This window comes from Equus quagga, chromosome 18 (assembly GCF_021613505.1).
Source record: "Equus quagga isolate Etosha38 chromosome 18, UCLA_HA_Equagga_1.0, whole genome shotgun sequence".
NCBI lineage: Eukaryota > Metazoa > Chordata > Mammalia > Perissodactyla > Equidae > Equus > Equus quagga.
The window spans coordinates 3,355,198-3,369,520 of record NC_060284.1 but is presented as its reverse complement, the minus strand read 5'-3'; the positions used below and the strand labels follow the sequence as shown (position 1 = coordinate 3,369,520).

At 43.8% G+C, this 14,323-nt stretch overlaps 1 protein-coding gene across 3 annotated transcripts in view; it reads right to left on the bottom strand.

Annotated features, from left to right (window-relative positions):
• Positions 1–1,090: 1,090 nt before the first annotated feature.
• ROR1 (receptor tyrosine kinase like orphan receptor 1) overlaps positions 1,091–14,323 on the bottom strand; it is a 356,964-nt gene continuing 343,731 nt past the window's right edge. For 2 of the 3 annotated variants that reach the window (XM_046645640.1, XM_046645642.1), the window contains one exon: positions 1,091–5,469. In XM_046645640.1, coding sequence (XP_046501596.1) covers positions 4,042–5,469 — 1,428 coding nt within the window. In that variant the 3' untranslated portion in view covers positions 1,091–4,041. The remainder of the gene's footprint in view (positions 5,470–14,323) is intronic. The other variant, XM_046645641.1, reaches the window with a different exon arrangement.

The window sequence follows — 14,323 nt, the reverse complement described above, 5'->3', positions numbered from 1 at the left end:
GGTCAGCATCCAGGATGTGGGCCTTGAGTGAACTAGACAAGGAGTATATTCTTGACAAAGGCTAGGAGCTGCTAGCTTTCTCTTCAAGTGAACAACTACAAAAAAACATAACCAATTGTCAAATAATGAATGCAAAAAGTTTTTAGTGCTGAATTTTTTTAAGTACAACTTGATTCCTTTAAGGGAACTGAAGTGGCTAATCTATTATTAAATGCTTACATACATTACTAAGGCTGTAATGACCCTCATGCCTTTAGGCTGGCTTTGTGATTCTCAGTCTTCAGAATATAGGAGGGCTTGTTTAAGCACAAATTCCTGGGTCCCACCCCCAGAATTTCTGATCCAGTCCTTCGAAGTAGGGCCTGAGAATTTGCCTTTCTAAGAAGTTCCAAGGTCTGCTGGGCTGCGGACCACACTGGGAGAACAGTGGGAGAGGTAATCATCTCGAAGGAGTGTAGGTAATAGAGCTTCTCTTTGGTCAGTATTTAGCGGTTTGTGGTAGGCGTTATCTGAGGTGGTGTTGCGAGCCTGCAGATGTTGGTGATTAGAGAATTAAGGGTAAGACCCAAATCACAGAGCTGAGGGACTTGGGGTGGTGGGAGAGGAAGAGCCTGGAGAGCCATAAGGAGCAAGGGCGGGAAGGGCACATGGAGGAATTCCAGTGAGAGGGAGAAACCCAGCCTGACACGATGGCGCTGCCATGTGAAGTGACGGCTTCATTCAGTCTGATTGCTGAGGTGGTGACAGGGGCTGGACCTAAAACAGATGGATAAGGCCCTGAAGGTTTTATTGTATTCCCTTCTGTACTAAATAGCAGAAATGGAAAGTTCTTTGAACTTCCATAATGATACTCATTTTCCTTGACAGTGTCTTAATCGCCAGATGGGGAACTCTTTCTTTTGGGCAAATAAGGTCATAAAGATAAGCTGTGACAATTAAATGGTCACATTTCTTTTATTTTATCAATATGGTTGGAATCTGAATTGAACATGCTATGATGTACACAGCTTTTTCTTCTTTTGAGTTCTAAGACACGATTTTTGATGTCTAAGTTCACATGGAAACATTAAGGCAGAAAAGGATTCAACTTTTAAAACAAATTTTTACATTTCATTTGGTTGTAATGTAATTACTCAATATATTATTTTGGTTTTAAAAATTAAAACCTTGCCCACATATAAGTGGATAGAATATGGTCATGAAATCATTGGGATTTTCCTTTCCATCTATGAGCTCTAGCAAAACAATGCCCAAGTCTATTTTAAAAGCTTACTTAAAAAAATTATTTCAATGAAATATCAGTAAATAAGAATTTTGATTTCCTTTCTATGAAATGTCAATCATTAGGAGAAATAATATTTAAAATGCCCAAACACCTCCATGATATCAATATTCAGGAAATAATATTTTATGGTAAACATTTTAATAAACAGCAGCATAAAATAATCAGTGTTTAATAGCATCTCTGGTGAGTGAAATACAAATGCATATATCCTCAATATAAAAGTCTGTCTGTCATTACAATTCCATGCTTGTCTATTCCAAATGCCCATAATAACAAATCAAACATTAAGTAATACAGTGATTAAACGCATGCAGTGAAAGTAAGGAAAGATATGGGAGGGCGCGATATCTGAATACTGCCATTATATATTTGAAGAAAATCTATATCGAGTTAAAAATAAACACAGGAAACAAGGAAACAGACCAGATATAAAAATGCAGAGATATATTTTCACTTCGGTGATACAAACCATAAACAGAGCTTTGTGCAAAAAAGGGGAAAGATCTGAAAATAAAGTCATCTTACAAAACATTGTCAACAAAGCAAAAGATATTTTTCAGTCTGTGAAAAAAATACTATTTTAATACAAAAGGGACTGTGTTACGTAGCATCACAGTGCTATTATAAAACACATTACAAGTGGTTTTGACGTTTAGTTTGCTCACCTTAATGACTTCAGTAATTATAAAATGTTTACAATAAATGTTCTAGTTCTTTATAAAAAACTAACTTGGATTTATTTTTTAAGCATAGTAATGTTTTTCCAGAGTAGGTATTTTACTGGCTCATGGAATGCTGATTTCCCTTTAAGGGACTCCCAGAAAAACTCAGATTCACTGAAATCGTGGTTTAATTAAAATAATAAATATTCTTGGAAAGCAATTGATTGTCGTATGATATACAAAACTGTGGTTTGACTCTTCCTCATTATACAGTTGCATAGCAACAAAAGGATACAAATATTCTCCTCCACCTAAAGTTAAGAAATGTCACTTCGGAATCACCTTATTTATGCCACAAAATACGTCTTAATTTATCTCCCAAATAAATCTGGATACAGCCAATCCTTCGAGTCCACAGTACCTGTAAGTCCACATTTGTGGTCTGAAGATTCAGCATTTGGGAAAATTACAACACATTTTGGTAAATGTATTTCCTGATTTTTCATCCTAATTGTATTTTCTTTTACAAAATTGAAACACCAACCTGCTGCTAATTCTCTTATAGTCTCCTCATCAAATATCATTTCCAGGAATTATTTTATATCCTGTAAGTCTCTTTATAAGTCTCTTTAGCTGTAAAATAAAACAATGAGACTTTGAGACATTGTTCTTAGAATAAAGGAATTACTTTTTTTAACACGAGAAAAATCAAAATAACATTCCTTTCTATATAGAACTTGAAACCCAGAAGAATTCTAAACTTGGCAGAAATGGCTAGCAGACCAATGGCCTGAGAGGCACATTCGATACCTCCCTCTGAGTGAGGCAAAAACGATCATGTTGCTTCTTCTATTTACCAGCTTAAAAAATTCAGTTTGTGGTAATCTTTGAAGTGAGAACTCAGTACAGTACTTGTTTCTTAAAAATACTGTAACATTTTGCAAAATAGAATTCAGTCTTTGGATTCCACCTAACTCTATGAATAAATTGTCATAACTCTTGGTGCTGGAATAAAATCCGTGAACACTCCCAGCTCAGAAAAAAAAAAAAAAAGTGAAAGAAACTTTAAATTGACTAGATATTGTTGTCTTGGAGTTTCCTACGTGCCCAGAGGCCACTGATGGTCAGCGCCCCTAGACCTTGGATGACTGACAGGCAGGAGGTTGCAAGCACCCATGTGCTGGTCTGCAGCCACACCTCTGTTCTTCAATGTTATTGGTCCAGGGACACTCTGGGAGGCTGTCGCCATGGAAACCCTTGTTCCTCTCCCATGATGCTGACCTAGGCCCAGGGGCCATTTTCCTGACCATGCTTCCTTTGGTGCCTCATTTCTAATGCAATGAAGTGAACTATCAACCAACAATCAATTCCAGCATCCACATCTAGCCTTCTTATGGTCTGATGCCCTACGTTATTTCAAGGGCTTGTGTAAACACTGTGGCAAAGGAGAACGTGGAAAAGGCCTTCGCGATCAGCAGAGGAGATTCACAAAGAGACACACTCTGCACCTTTCCAGAGAAGCCCCACTGTGCAGAAGGCTTCAGGGGATCTTACACTTGTCTTATGGCTCGTTTCCATCTAGGATTTCAAATTTGGCCTAGGTTTCCTCATTGATTCTGAACAGCACTTCCATACAAACATGCATAGAGTCTAAACTGAATCAACATCATTCCTGAACATCTGTCCTGAAGAAGAGACAGCAGGTAGACAAACGCTAGGGTATATACATTTCAGGGAGAGACCGGTCGTGGTGACCGAAGGCGGACACACAAGGCACCATCTGACTTTCCTTTTTGGTTTGATACTTAATCACGAGCTGCTTCTCCTCCTCACTGGTTTGCAGTTTTCAGTACTTGAAACCAGATGTACCATTCCCAACGCCAGGGCGTGCACCCTGATGGAGTGTTAATCCCACAGCGTTTTTTTCTGGCTGGTGTCTGCCCTGCTTGGTAAGACACAGTTAAACTTCACAGAAGATACTTGTTGCAATGTCTGCCAAATGAGAAACTTACTTTAATAAAAACATTTGAAGATAAATCTTTTCTACGGTCTTCTAGTTTTTCCTGTATACCACATTTACAAAAGTTGTGCATTTTACAGTTCTGCAGAAATCATAGATTCGGTGTGTCCATGAATATTGGCGTCTCCTAGCAAAGATGGTTGCTTTGAGTCTATTTTGTAGGGTTTTTGAGATTTGTTGCCAAAAACGGTGATACCCATCCCACCGGGATGATTTGGGATCGACATGTGTGGCAGTAAAGGAATATTGGCTTCCTGATTGGATCCTGATGAGGGCAAGCTGGTCACATGACCAGTGCTAGTGGACCCGCTGGCACTGCTTGGGGACCGGCTCTTGGGAGGCGGGCAGTGCTGAATCACTCTGGGAGGACCTGCTGGCTGATAGTGGGCGGCGGGAAATGCTGCGTATCCAGGAGGTATTGGGTACCCATTGATGGGGATGAATCGCTGGTTCTGAGGTATTGGTGGGCCAATGAATCCGGCAATCTGGCCCTGTGGTGTAATACCCTGGCTCGGGAACATGTAATTCGGATATCTGGTGTTACTGAGATTACTCACTGGGCTGGCACTAAGGGAGGTCGTCTGCGTGGTGGCATTTCCTCCCGAAGGAGTGGTAGAGCTTGTGTGACTCGAGAGGCCCTCCCAGGACCGGAGCCGGATGTGAATATCCTTAAATCTTGGTCTCCTGGAAGGAATCTCGTTCCAGCACTCTGTCATGAGGCTGTACATTCTAGGGGGGCAGTCTTCAGAGCACGGTAATAGCTGTCGCTTTCTCACCATCTCGATCACCTCCTGGTTACTAAATCCATAATATGGCTGGAGTCCAAAACTGAAAATCTCCCACAAGACAACCCCAAAGGACCAGATATCTGAATCAGAAGAGAATTTGCCATACATGATGGCTTCCGGGGGCATCCAGCGAATGGGCAGCAAAGACTTACTCTGTACCCTGTAGTAATCGGCGGAGTATATTTCTCTGGAAAGCCCAAGGTCTGAGATCTTTATGTGAAGTTGCTCTCCGATTAAAATATTGCGAGCTGCCAGGTCCTTATGGACAAAGAAGTGACTTGACAGGTATTCCATACCGGCTGCAATCTGGATTGCAATGTGCAGAAAATCCCCGTGATCCAGGCTGGACTTCACAGTCCCGTCCTCATCACTGCTACAGCCAACATCGGAGTGTGGGGATCGCATGATGAGAAACTCATGGAGATCCCCCTGATTCATATACTCAAAAAGCATACACACGGGTTGTTCCTGAGTGACGGCACCCAGAAGGCAGACGATATTGGGGTGGTGTAGTTCAGCCATCAGAGAGGCTTCCTGTTGAAATTCTGTCCATTGCTGGGGGTTGTTATAGTCTTTCAAGGTCTTTATAGCCACCAGCTGAGCGTGGTCCATGCCTGGGAGATAGAGATGGCCTTTGTAGATCTTTCCAAAGGCACATTCCCCCAGTTCTTCCATAAAACGTACAGCAGAAAGTGGCAGCTCTTTGGCCTTGCTCTGCAAGAAAGAAAGGAAAAGTGTGGCTTAAAACATTTCTTAAGGCAAGACATCTTGGCATCTGCAAGGAGAGGTGGGGCGTACAGAGAAAGGTTCTATCCCTCAGATTCAATAAAATATCGTGGGTCTGTAAGTCTTTAAAATTGTTGGCTGCAACTCAGAAGAGGCGCCATAGGCAAATTTGTTTCCCCCTCCCCACCCCCACAGCCTCCTGCTCCAGCAACGGTTCCCTGCTGTTGCCTAGAGTCTTGCTCCTCCAAGTGTGGTCTTGAGACCAGCGACACCAGCATCACTCAAAGTGTACCACAGTGAGGACTCGGGGGCCCACCTCGGAACCCCCGGAATGAGACTGTGCATTTGGCGAGACCGCAGTGACCTCATTGATGCCGGGGTATGAGACGTGCTGCTTGAGAAGTGAGAGTGCGGCTTTGGTTCTTAGCCGGGCACTTGGAGTGACTGCGACCACCTTCCCTGGCCCCTCTGCTATATGACAGCCTCGCTTTAGTTAAACAGGTCTCCTCCGTGTCCACCCCCCACACCACGCACATTCTTGCCCAATGCCCTGTTCCTACAGTGCTCACCAGTTCTTAGGAAATCTACTGAGTGACAAGCGGGAGAAAGCAAAACCAAAGGCTGTGCTCCTGGGGAGTGAGGTGGAATGCGCTGCCCCCTCTTCCTATCACATTCTCTCTTCCTCTGAAACTGCCCTGACTGCGGTGGCCTCTGCCTCCTCGGCAGTCCCTTTGCTTTCCCGTCGGAAAGAACCACGTGCAAACACACGTTTGACCGCCACAGTCAGGCCATTCGACTGCCTTTCCCATTTCCCAGCCGCGGGACCCGGGGACAGCATTTCACCCTGGGCCTCGATTCCCTCATCCATAAAATGGGACGATGATAATTGATAATAATCATCCTCATCTTGTGGGGTTCTTGTGGATGCCGAATAAGGAACGTCTGTAACGTACTCAGCACGGGGTCTGGCACACGGGGGCGCCACTAACTTGTCGCCAGTGTCACCTTGCCGTCGCTGTTCTTTTCGTGAATGTATTTTGTCCTCTCAATCGATGTCAATTTCTTGAAGAGCCTTTGCCCTTCACAATAATTGATGTCCCTACGGCTTCGAAAGTGGGTTGTTTACTGATGGACCTTAAAACAGACAGGGGAAAGCACCCGCTCCTGGTGAAGATAAGTATTAAGTTGTGACATTTGATTTTGGCAGTAAATGTCTATAGTGTCATGTGTTTTTACTATTTTTGAAATTCACTTCAAATCTAATCCGAAGTTTAGTCTAATTTATTAGGGAAAAAGTCATAAAAGCAATGCATTGTACATAAACTGATTGTTAAAATAATCTCTGCACGTTAAATCCTTAATTCTTTTAGGAAAAGAATCAATTGCTCTGAGCATCCTAATTGAAGGCGACAATGTTGCAAATATATCTGGAATTCAGAGCTCTCTGTACAGAGTTTAAAACAATAGTTTAGAAACTTAAGTAAAAAATTTCTCTAATCCAAACTCTACTAATTTAGAATTCATGGTGACTGGCTTTGTTCTAGGCCGATACTTTCCAGGGCAAAATGCCCACTAACCTAATTATAAATATAAATAAACTTGCTGCAAAACACCCACTTAAAAGGACAAAATGGGACTGAGGTTTTTTGTAACATTAATTCTTCCATGCAAATAATATTTCGTATTATACATAGGGCTCACTTGTTCATTAAAACAGATTTTATGGGGTTTGTATTTGGAAATGTCTTATAGAAAAGTCACTTCTGCTGAAAGTAGTGGCAATGCCTTGCTTTAAACATTCAGTAGTCACAGCTTATTGGTCCAGTCCTACTCACTGTGGTATTGTTTGTAAGAGCAAAAGGTCAGAAACAGCCTAAATGTCTGCCTAGAGGGGACATTACAGTAATTAGGGAGGAGATAGTAAATGCAATATTACACAGTTGTAAGAATGAATGAGCACATCCTCTAAGTACTGATATGGAAAGATCTCCAACATCCTAAATTAAAAGTAAAAAGCAAAAGAACAGTTAATGCTATATGCTGCTTTTGTGTGACAGAGGAGGAGAAAAGGAATGACTCCCTTCATATTTCTTTGCATAGGCGTAAAGCACCTCTGAAAGGATGCTTGAGAACAGCAGTGGTCCTCGAGGGGCTGTGGAGGCGGGAACTGGGGCCGGGGGAGGTGGGAGATGTGTCCCTTCATGCTTTTTCATACTTTTAAATTTTTGAACCAGGCGAATAGATGACCGATTCAAAAAAGTAAATAATTTTAGAAAACATATGACCAATCTTTTCCTCTGACTAAATCTGGAAATTTCTTCCACAATCACAGGCCCATCCACTATTTTTGCTTTTGCTGAGAGGATCTGGATTCTCATGGAAGCTCTGGCGTTCCTTTGGGAGAAGAGCACGTGGGGGATGGGAAAGCCGCCAGCTGAACCAACCCTACTTTTTTCTCCTGTGGTCCGCATGCTCACATAATTTTGTTTTCGTGGCAAGAGTAACCCAAGGTGAATTTTTCCCGGATGACGCTAACATTGGGATTTCCATCAGAAGTTTTCCTAATGATGTAAATGAATCCAATTTATGTGAAGGTCCCTCAAATGGCATAGTAGGTCTTACTTACTTTTTTTATCTAAACAGGATCCCTGGGCTTTTGGCGATAGAGAAGGGCAAGGGACTGAGTCATAAACTTCTTTTGAGGGAAAATGAGAATTAAGGACTAAACCGGAGGAATGTTAGACGGATACAATGAGTTAGGACTCCTCCCCCCTCCCGGCCCTGCTGAAGCCACGGGCAGCGTGGGGTAATTCAAACCATGTGAGCTCCGGACTCCGACGAATCTGCATTTGCGTCTTGGACCTGTTGCTTTCTTTTAACGGTTAATATTTCGATGGCACTTTCCACGTGCCAGACACTGTTCTAAGCACTTACCAGATATTAACTCACTTAATATAACAATCCTATGGGGTAGGTCCTATATATTAGCTGGTTGACTGGGGGTGAGTTTCTTAACTTCTCTGAACCTCTGTTTCCATATCTACGAAATAATATAATATGTAGCTTCCACAGTTACAGTAGAGGTTAAATGCAATAATGTACGAAAGCAATTTCCACCTGGTAAGTGCTCTTTAAATCAATCTTATTATCCTTATTACGGAAGTCATCCAGAAAGCAGAGTCAACGCAAATGATTTGGGTGCACTTACAGCCCTAAGTAGTTCTGGACAGTCTTCTAAAATTCCCTCTCTGTTAGAAAAAAAAAAAAAAAGTGTAGTTTCCTCCCGTTAGGCTTTCTCTGTTCTCCTGTAGTTTTCAGTTTTTTAAAAAAAATCCTAAAAAATGACAGAGAATCTGTTTTGAGCCTTCGGGTGGGTGAGAGTTGGAGTGGCCTGTGGCCTTCTCCTCTGAGGATTCTGGGCGATGCGGGTGGAGCGAGAACCATGTGGAAGAGTGGATGGTGGCAGAAGGGAAAGGCAGCAAGCAGGCCAAACTTCTGGGGCCGGGAAGAGGAGAGGGGCGGACAGGACCTTGGCGCCGGCCTGACACACGGTCCCGGGGGCTTCACGGCAGAGAGGGCGGCCGCATTCCCCAGCACTGAGGTCAGCAAGCTCCTTCTTGCATATTCCCTGTTGCCATTTTGCAGATGGAGAAAGAAGCTTAGAAAAGAAGGCAGAATCTTTGGGAGAGCCGAAGGAGCGGCCGGTGCGGGGCCTCTGCCCAAACTCAGCCCGGCTCCTCGCAGGGCAGGGAGGTCAGCCTTCTGTGGGCGGTCACTCTGGAATCACCACTGTCCTTTCTCTCTGTTCAGACACAAGAAGGAGCACGTTCTGACCCCACGTGTGTCGTGTCCCACCAATGCCCGGTGGGCCACACAGCACGGAGTCCCAACGCTTCGCCAGCCTAAAGTAGGAGAAGGCGTAGTTACCAGAGCTGGTCATAACCAAATTTGGGGATTTGCCTTGGAAAGAAGCACGGGAAGCAACTGAAACGGCAGATTTCAGAAAACCTTTTTGTGGAACACCTGTGCAGCAAAGAAGTACCCAGAAAAAACCGCCCAGAGCTGGGTTTCAGGGGAACAATTTACACAGTGATTTGCATTTTTAAAATGCTCAAGTTACTTGGTACAAATGAGTCTTAACTATAGACTCATTTTCAAATTTTACATAAATCCTGAACTAGTTAAAAAATCATAAAAACCCTTAAAGAAGCAGTCAGTAGACTGTAGGGTGATGGCAGGAAATTAGCTGTATTGTTGAAGAACAGATGGTTTACATTAGACAAACCCTTTAGGCTAAACTTGTTTAGGTCTGGCATATTGTAAATTATATTTTAGTAATGAAAGTGAAATGACCTCTGCTTGACCTCAAGTGGGGTTTGTCTGTTTGAACCAACGTAGTGGAAAACTATGAAAGAAAATGAAGTCATAAAGTTTTGGCAGTTCAATTTTGGCTCATTTCAAGTTTAGGGGTTATAAATCTGTTTAGTTTTTGTTTGACAAGTATTTGTCATACAGGGATGTACAAAATGTAAAGAAGTGTAAAATACACAGGCGGCACCGTGCCAAAGTAAACCAAGTACAAAGGGAAACTGGAATGAATCGGGTCCTGGGCTCCTATCTCGCTATCACTCCCTCCATTAGCTGAATGACAAGATGGGCTCGGTTTATTACAGGCTGCAAGGCAATTAAGTACCTTAAAACTGAAACAGGCTTTCAGTTTAAATGTTAACATTTTTACTTCTCAAAGTAAACACACATCTGCCTCGGTGCGGTTTTGAAAATTATATAATTGGGGGGGGTAGAAAAATCAAAGTTGATCCATTATTCTAAAATCCAATTGTGCTTCTTCCCTTCGAGAATTTTGAAGAGCAACTGTCTTTGAGTTTAAATGAGCTCTTCACAGACGGAAAATGCAGGCGGAACACTTTGGATGTGACTCAGAAGTGAGCAGTGCAGTGCTGTCGAAACAGCTGACAGGCCAGGCTGATGTTGGTGGCTCCTCTCACCCGAGTGATGAATGCTAAGTGGGGACGTGTGACCCTTTTAGATCTATTAACGTTAGATATGAAAGCAATGAACCGTGGGTCGTTTTTAAAAAGTGAAATTACGCAGGTGGCAGACGGACGAGGAAGACAGACTCCGTGGCTTTAGCTCTTTCCACCTCTGGGAAGTTACCCCTGAAGTGATCATGCCCTTGAAATGACTCCTCAGGGTGACACACAGCTCCTTAGGAACCTGCCTTTCCTGCTTGTTTGGCATTAAGTGATCGCCACGGGATTCTGTGACGGCCACAACACGTGTGGAGCATGCATCCCACTCCATGACTTTTGGTCTCCAACCTGAATAGAGTATGAAGGCTCCACTTTGGAGTTCAACTTGAAGCAGACACACAGATAAAAAGCAGAGCTACAGGAGGTGGTAGGAACCAGAGCCCAGGGCGGTTGTCCGCCATAGGAAGGTGGCTCCAACAGCTGGTGCTGAAGAAGAACTGAAGTTCATACTCACACAGTGGACCCAAACCTGCCCGGTAGTCCCTGCAACCCCAGCACAGGTCCTTCCTCATGCCCTGATGCCTCAAGACCGCTGCCCTTTACAAATATCTCTGCTACTCATTTGCCAGTTCGAGCTGGACAGGAGCGTCTGCAGGAGAAGAGCAGGTTCCACACACGGGCATTTGAACTCAGTCCCCTCAGAGGAATAATGAAGCAGAGCCTGGCCCTATTGAAATTAGAGAGGTATTTTGGGTAATAGGAAGACATTATCAGGTCCTTTTTCTCTTTGGAAGCGGAGTTTTCCCTGAGACCTGTATTCCTTGGGGACTGACCTGCTCTCTGAATCTCCACTACTGACCAGCATGGTCTACATCAGAGCAGCATCGGAATGGAGGGCTTGTCACAACACAGATTGCTAGGCTCCACTGCTAGATTCCAGAGGTCTGAGATTCTGCCTATCTGACAAGTTCCCAGATGATGAGGATGCTCCTGGACTGGAGGCTTCACTTTGAGAACCACTGGAAATAAATATATATGGCTTTCTGGATCAAACAATTACTTAGTGATCTAGGTCCCTACTCCTTGCATGATGATGACCACTGGGTGTCTGAAGAATCCAGTTGAGCGATTCTGACTGAGGACAGAAAACAGCACTCTGCTTCAGTACATGCTTTGGAAATGCCAGCTAAAGAAAATATAAGAACCACTGACTGGTATTTACTGGGTTTATAGTCTGCATGGATACCGTCTTAATGAGATTCAAGGTTTCAAAGTATAAATCACTCTATGGCTTGGGCCATGTCATCAGTTTACTCTATTTTCATGTGCAGACAATTTTAACAGCTGGTTGCATCAGTCAGCTGATAAGGTATATACTACACATGGAAGAGTATACATATGGAACAGTATACGAGGAACCGTGCAAGACCCACGAAGAGAGAAGACACAGCTCCTATCCTCGATGTTTGTAATGTGAGCGTAATAATAGCTTCCATGTAGTGAACACTTGCCACGTGCCAGACACTGAGATCATAACAACGGCTATGATCGTTTTTGGAGAGCTTATGTGTTAGGCTACAAGTACTCAATACATGTTAACTCCTCTCATTGTCACGGTAACTGCACAAATTGGTCACTGTGACTATTATTCCCATTTTGCAGATGGAGACCCCGAGGCTCAGAGTGTTTAAGTGATCCCACAGCTGGCAGGCTGTAAATTCAGACTGCAGAGTCTATCCCCGTTATGACGGCTTTATACCCCCTTGTCTGCTAAGTGCTGACTGCCTCAATGCATTTAGTCCTCATCACAACCCTGGGGGATTCCTACTATGATTTCCCCATTTTACGGATCAGGAAATTAAGACATGCAATGGTTAAGTAGCTTGCAGGAAGACAGAACTCCTAAGTGGTGTTGCCAAGATTCAAAGCCAACCACACCTGACTCCAACGGTGGAGCATTTTTCTGGGAAGAAGTGGCAGTTTTCATTCAATCATCAAAGGACGCCATAATTTTAAAAGCACGAGGCCCTTTGGTGTAAAAGTGGAATGTCAAGGTGACATTGCTCTTCGGTCTCTGATCCGGACCTTACTCTAGTCGATCCTGTGTTGTCTCCACTCGTTGACTAGGAGAAGTGAATACAACCTTTCAACGGCAGCCTTTGCCTGAGTAGGGCACGAGAGCCCTGGAGAGTGTATGAAAATCAGGATTTCTCAGTATCTGGACTTGGCTGTTGACAGGAGTCTGCTAGACTCCAAAGCCATTTCGTTTCTTGTGCATTTTACTGGTTCTTAGGTAAACAGTGTTAGAAATGTGAAACAATTGACTCCACTCATAAACGGAAATGACTACATTTTAAAAGCTTGAAGGCCACAACCCTTTTATTTGGGGAGGTTATGGACATTTTCAAAGACTGCAGCTGAACTAAGTGCCTTCTGGCTTATGCAACCCAATCCTGGAGGGAGTTTCAACTGAGAGCCCGCACATTTGCTCTGAGTTCAGCGGCACTTCTCTGGAAGGGCTCTGACTCCAGCAGCAGAGCTTTCCTATAATGTAACTTTCTGACAGTTAGCATGAATGTCTGGTGGTGACCAGGCTTGTTTCTGTGGTGGAGTTACTTTACAATGTCAGCGGGAGAGGTTCTATTCTGCCTGCAAATAGGCAGAACAGATGCCAGTAGTTTTAATGTCACTTGGGACCACCGAGTCCTCATAACTTGGGCTCGAGTGTTTCAGTCAGCCTGAAAATTAAGGCAGCAGAGTGAAATGGGAGCCCCTGGGCTCTAGACCTAGGCAGTCCTGGGTTTGAGTTTTGGCTCTGTCACTCACTAGCTGTGTGACTTTGGGCAAACTCTTAGTCTTAAGCCTTGGTTTCTCACCCCCCAAATCAGGCTCGGATTAGCGCCTCCTTTGTAGGGTTATAATAGAGATTCCATTGAGATAATTCACGTGAGGTAACTTAGCTTATTCGTAATGCCCATTTATAACATATCCATTTATAATACCCATTCTCCCCAGAAGTACAGTTTCCACAGGCATAGGTTGAGGCTGACGCTCTGTGCTGGACAGCCTCGCAGCCCTCACTGTCAGACCCTCTCCACCCTGACAGACTTTTCCCAGGCAGATTTACGCTAACGAGATGGGCACAGGGAATACCAGAGCTATCTACAGAGCTGCCTCTATAATCCTTGCTACGGTTCCCTGGCTTCTGTCCTCGCCCCCATTAAGTCTGGGGGCTGCTGCGTCCCACAGCTTCCTCCTCAGCCCATATTATCCCATGCACAGCATGTGGTAGTTGATTCAAAGGTTTGTGGTTGCTCATATCATCACTGTAACAAAAAGAATAGTAACTTCTAGCAACTGAGTACCTGTGAAATGCCAGACACACTATCTCGAAGTGTCAAAAATATCTCTAAGTCTTATTTTTATCCTTGTTTTATTGGTGGGAAAACAAAGGCTCAGAGAACTTGCTTAAGCTCTCGCGGCCAGTAAACAATGGAGCCAAGATCCGTAATCCTATCTCTCTGCCTCCGAATCCTTGCTCTTTGAAGTGTATCACACTACCTCTCAGAAACCGACTAAGAAAAAATGTGGCTGGAAAGGTGAGTTAGGCCCAGAGAGCAGGAAGTCTTGGGTGCCAGGAGGAAGAACGTTATCACGTGAGAGGGGGAGACTCCCCTCCAGACTGCAGAGTCATTATATCAAGTGGGGGCTAACACGATGCCAGAGGATGAAATCAGCATGAGAGAGAGAAAGGAAAAGAGGATGGGCCGGCATTAGAACACGCTCCCATTTAGGAAATTAAAAGAGGAGCTAGTGAAGGAAGCAGCAAGAGATAGGAGGAAAGCCAAGGG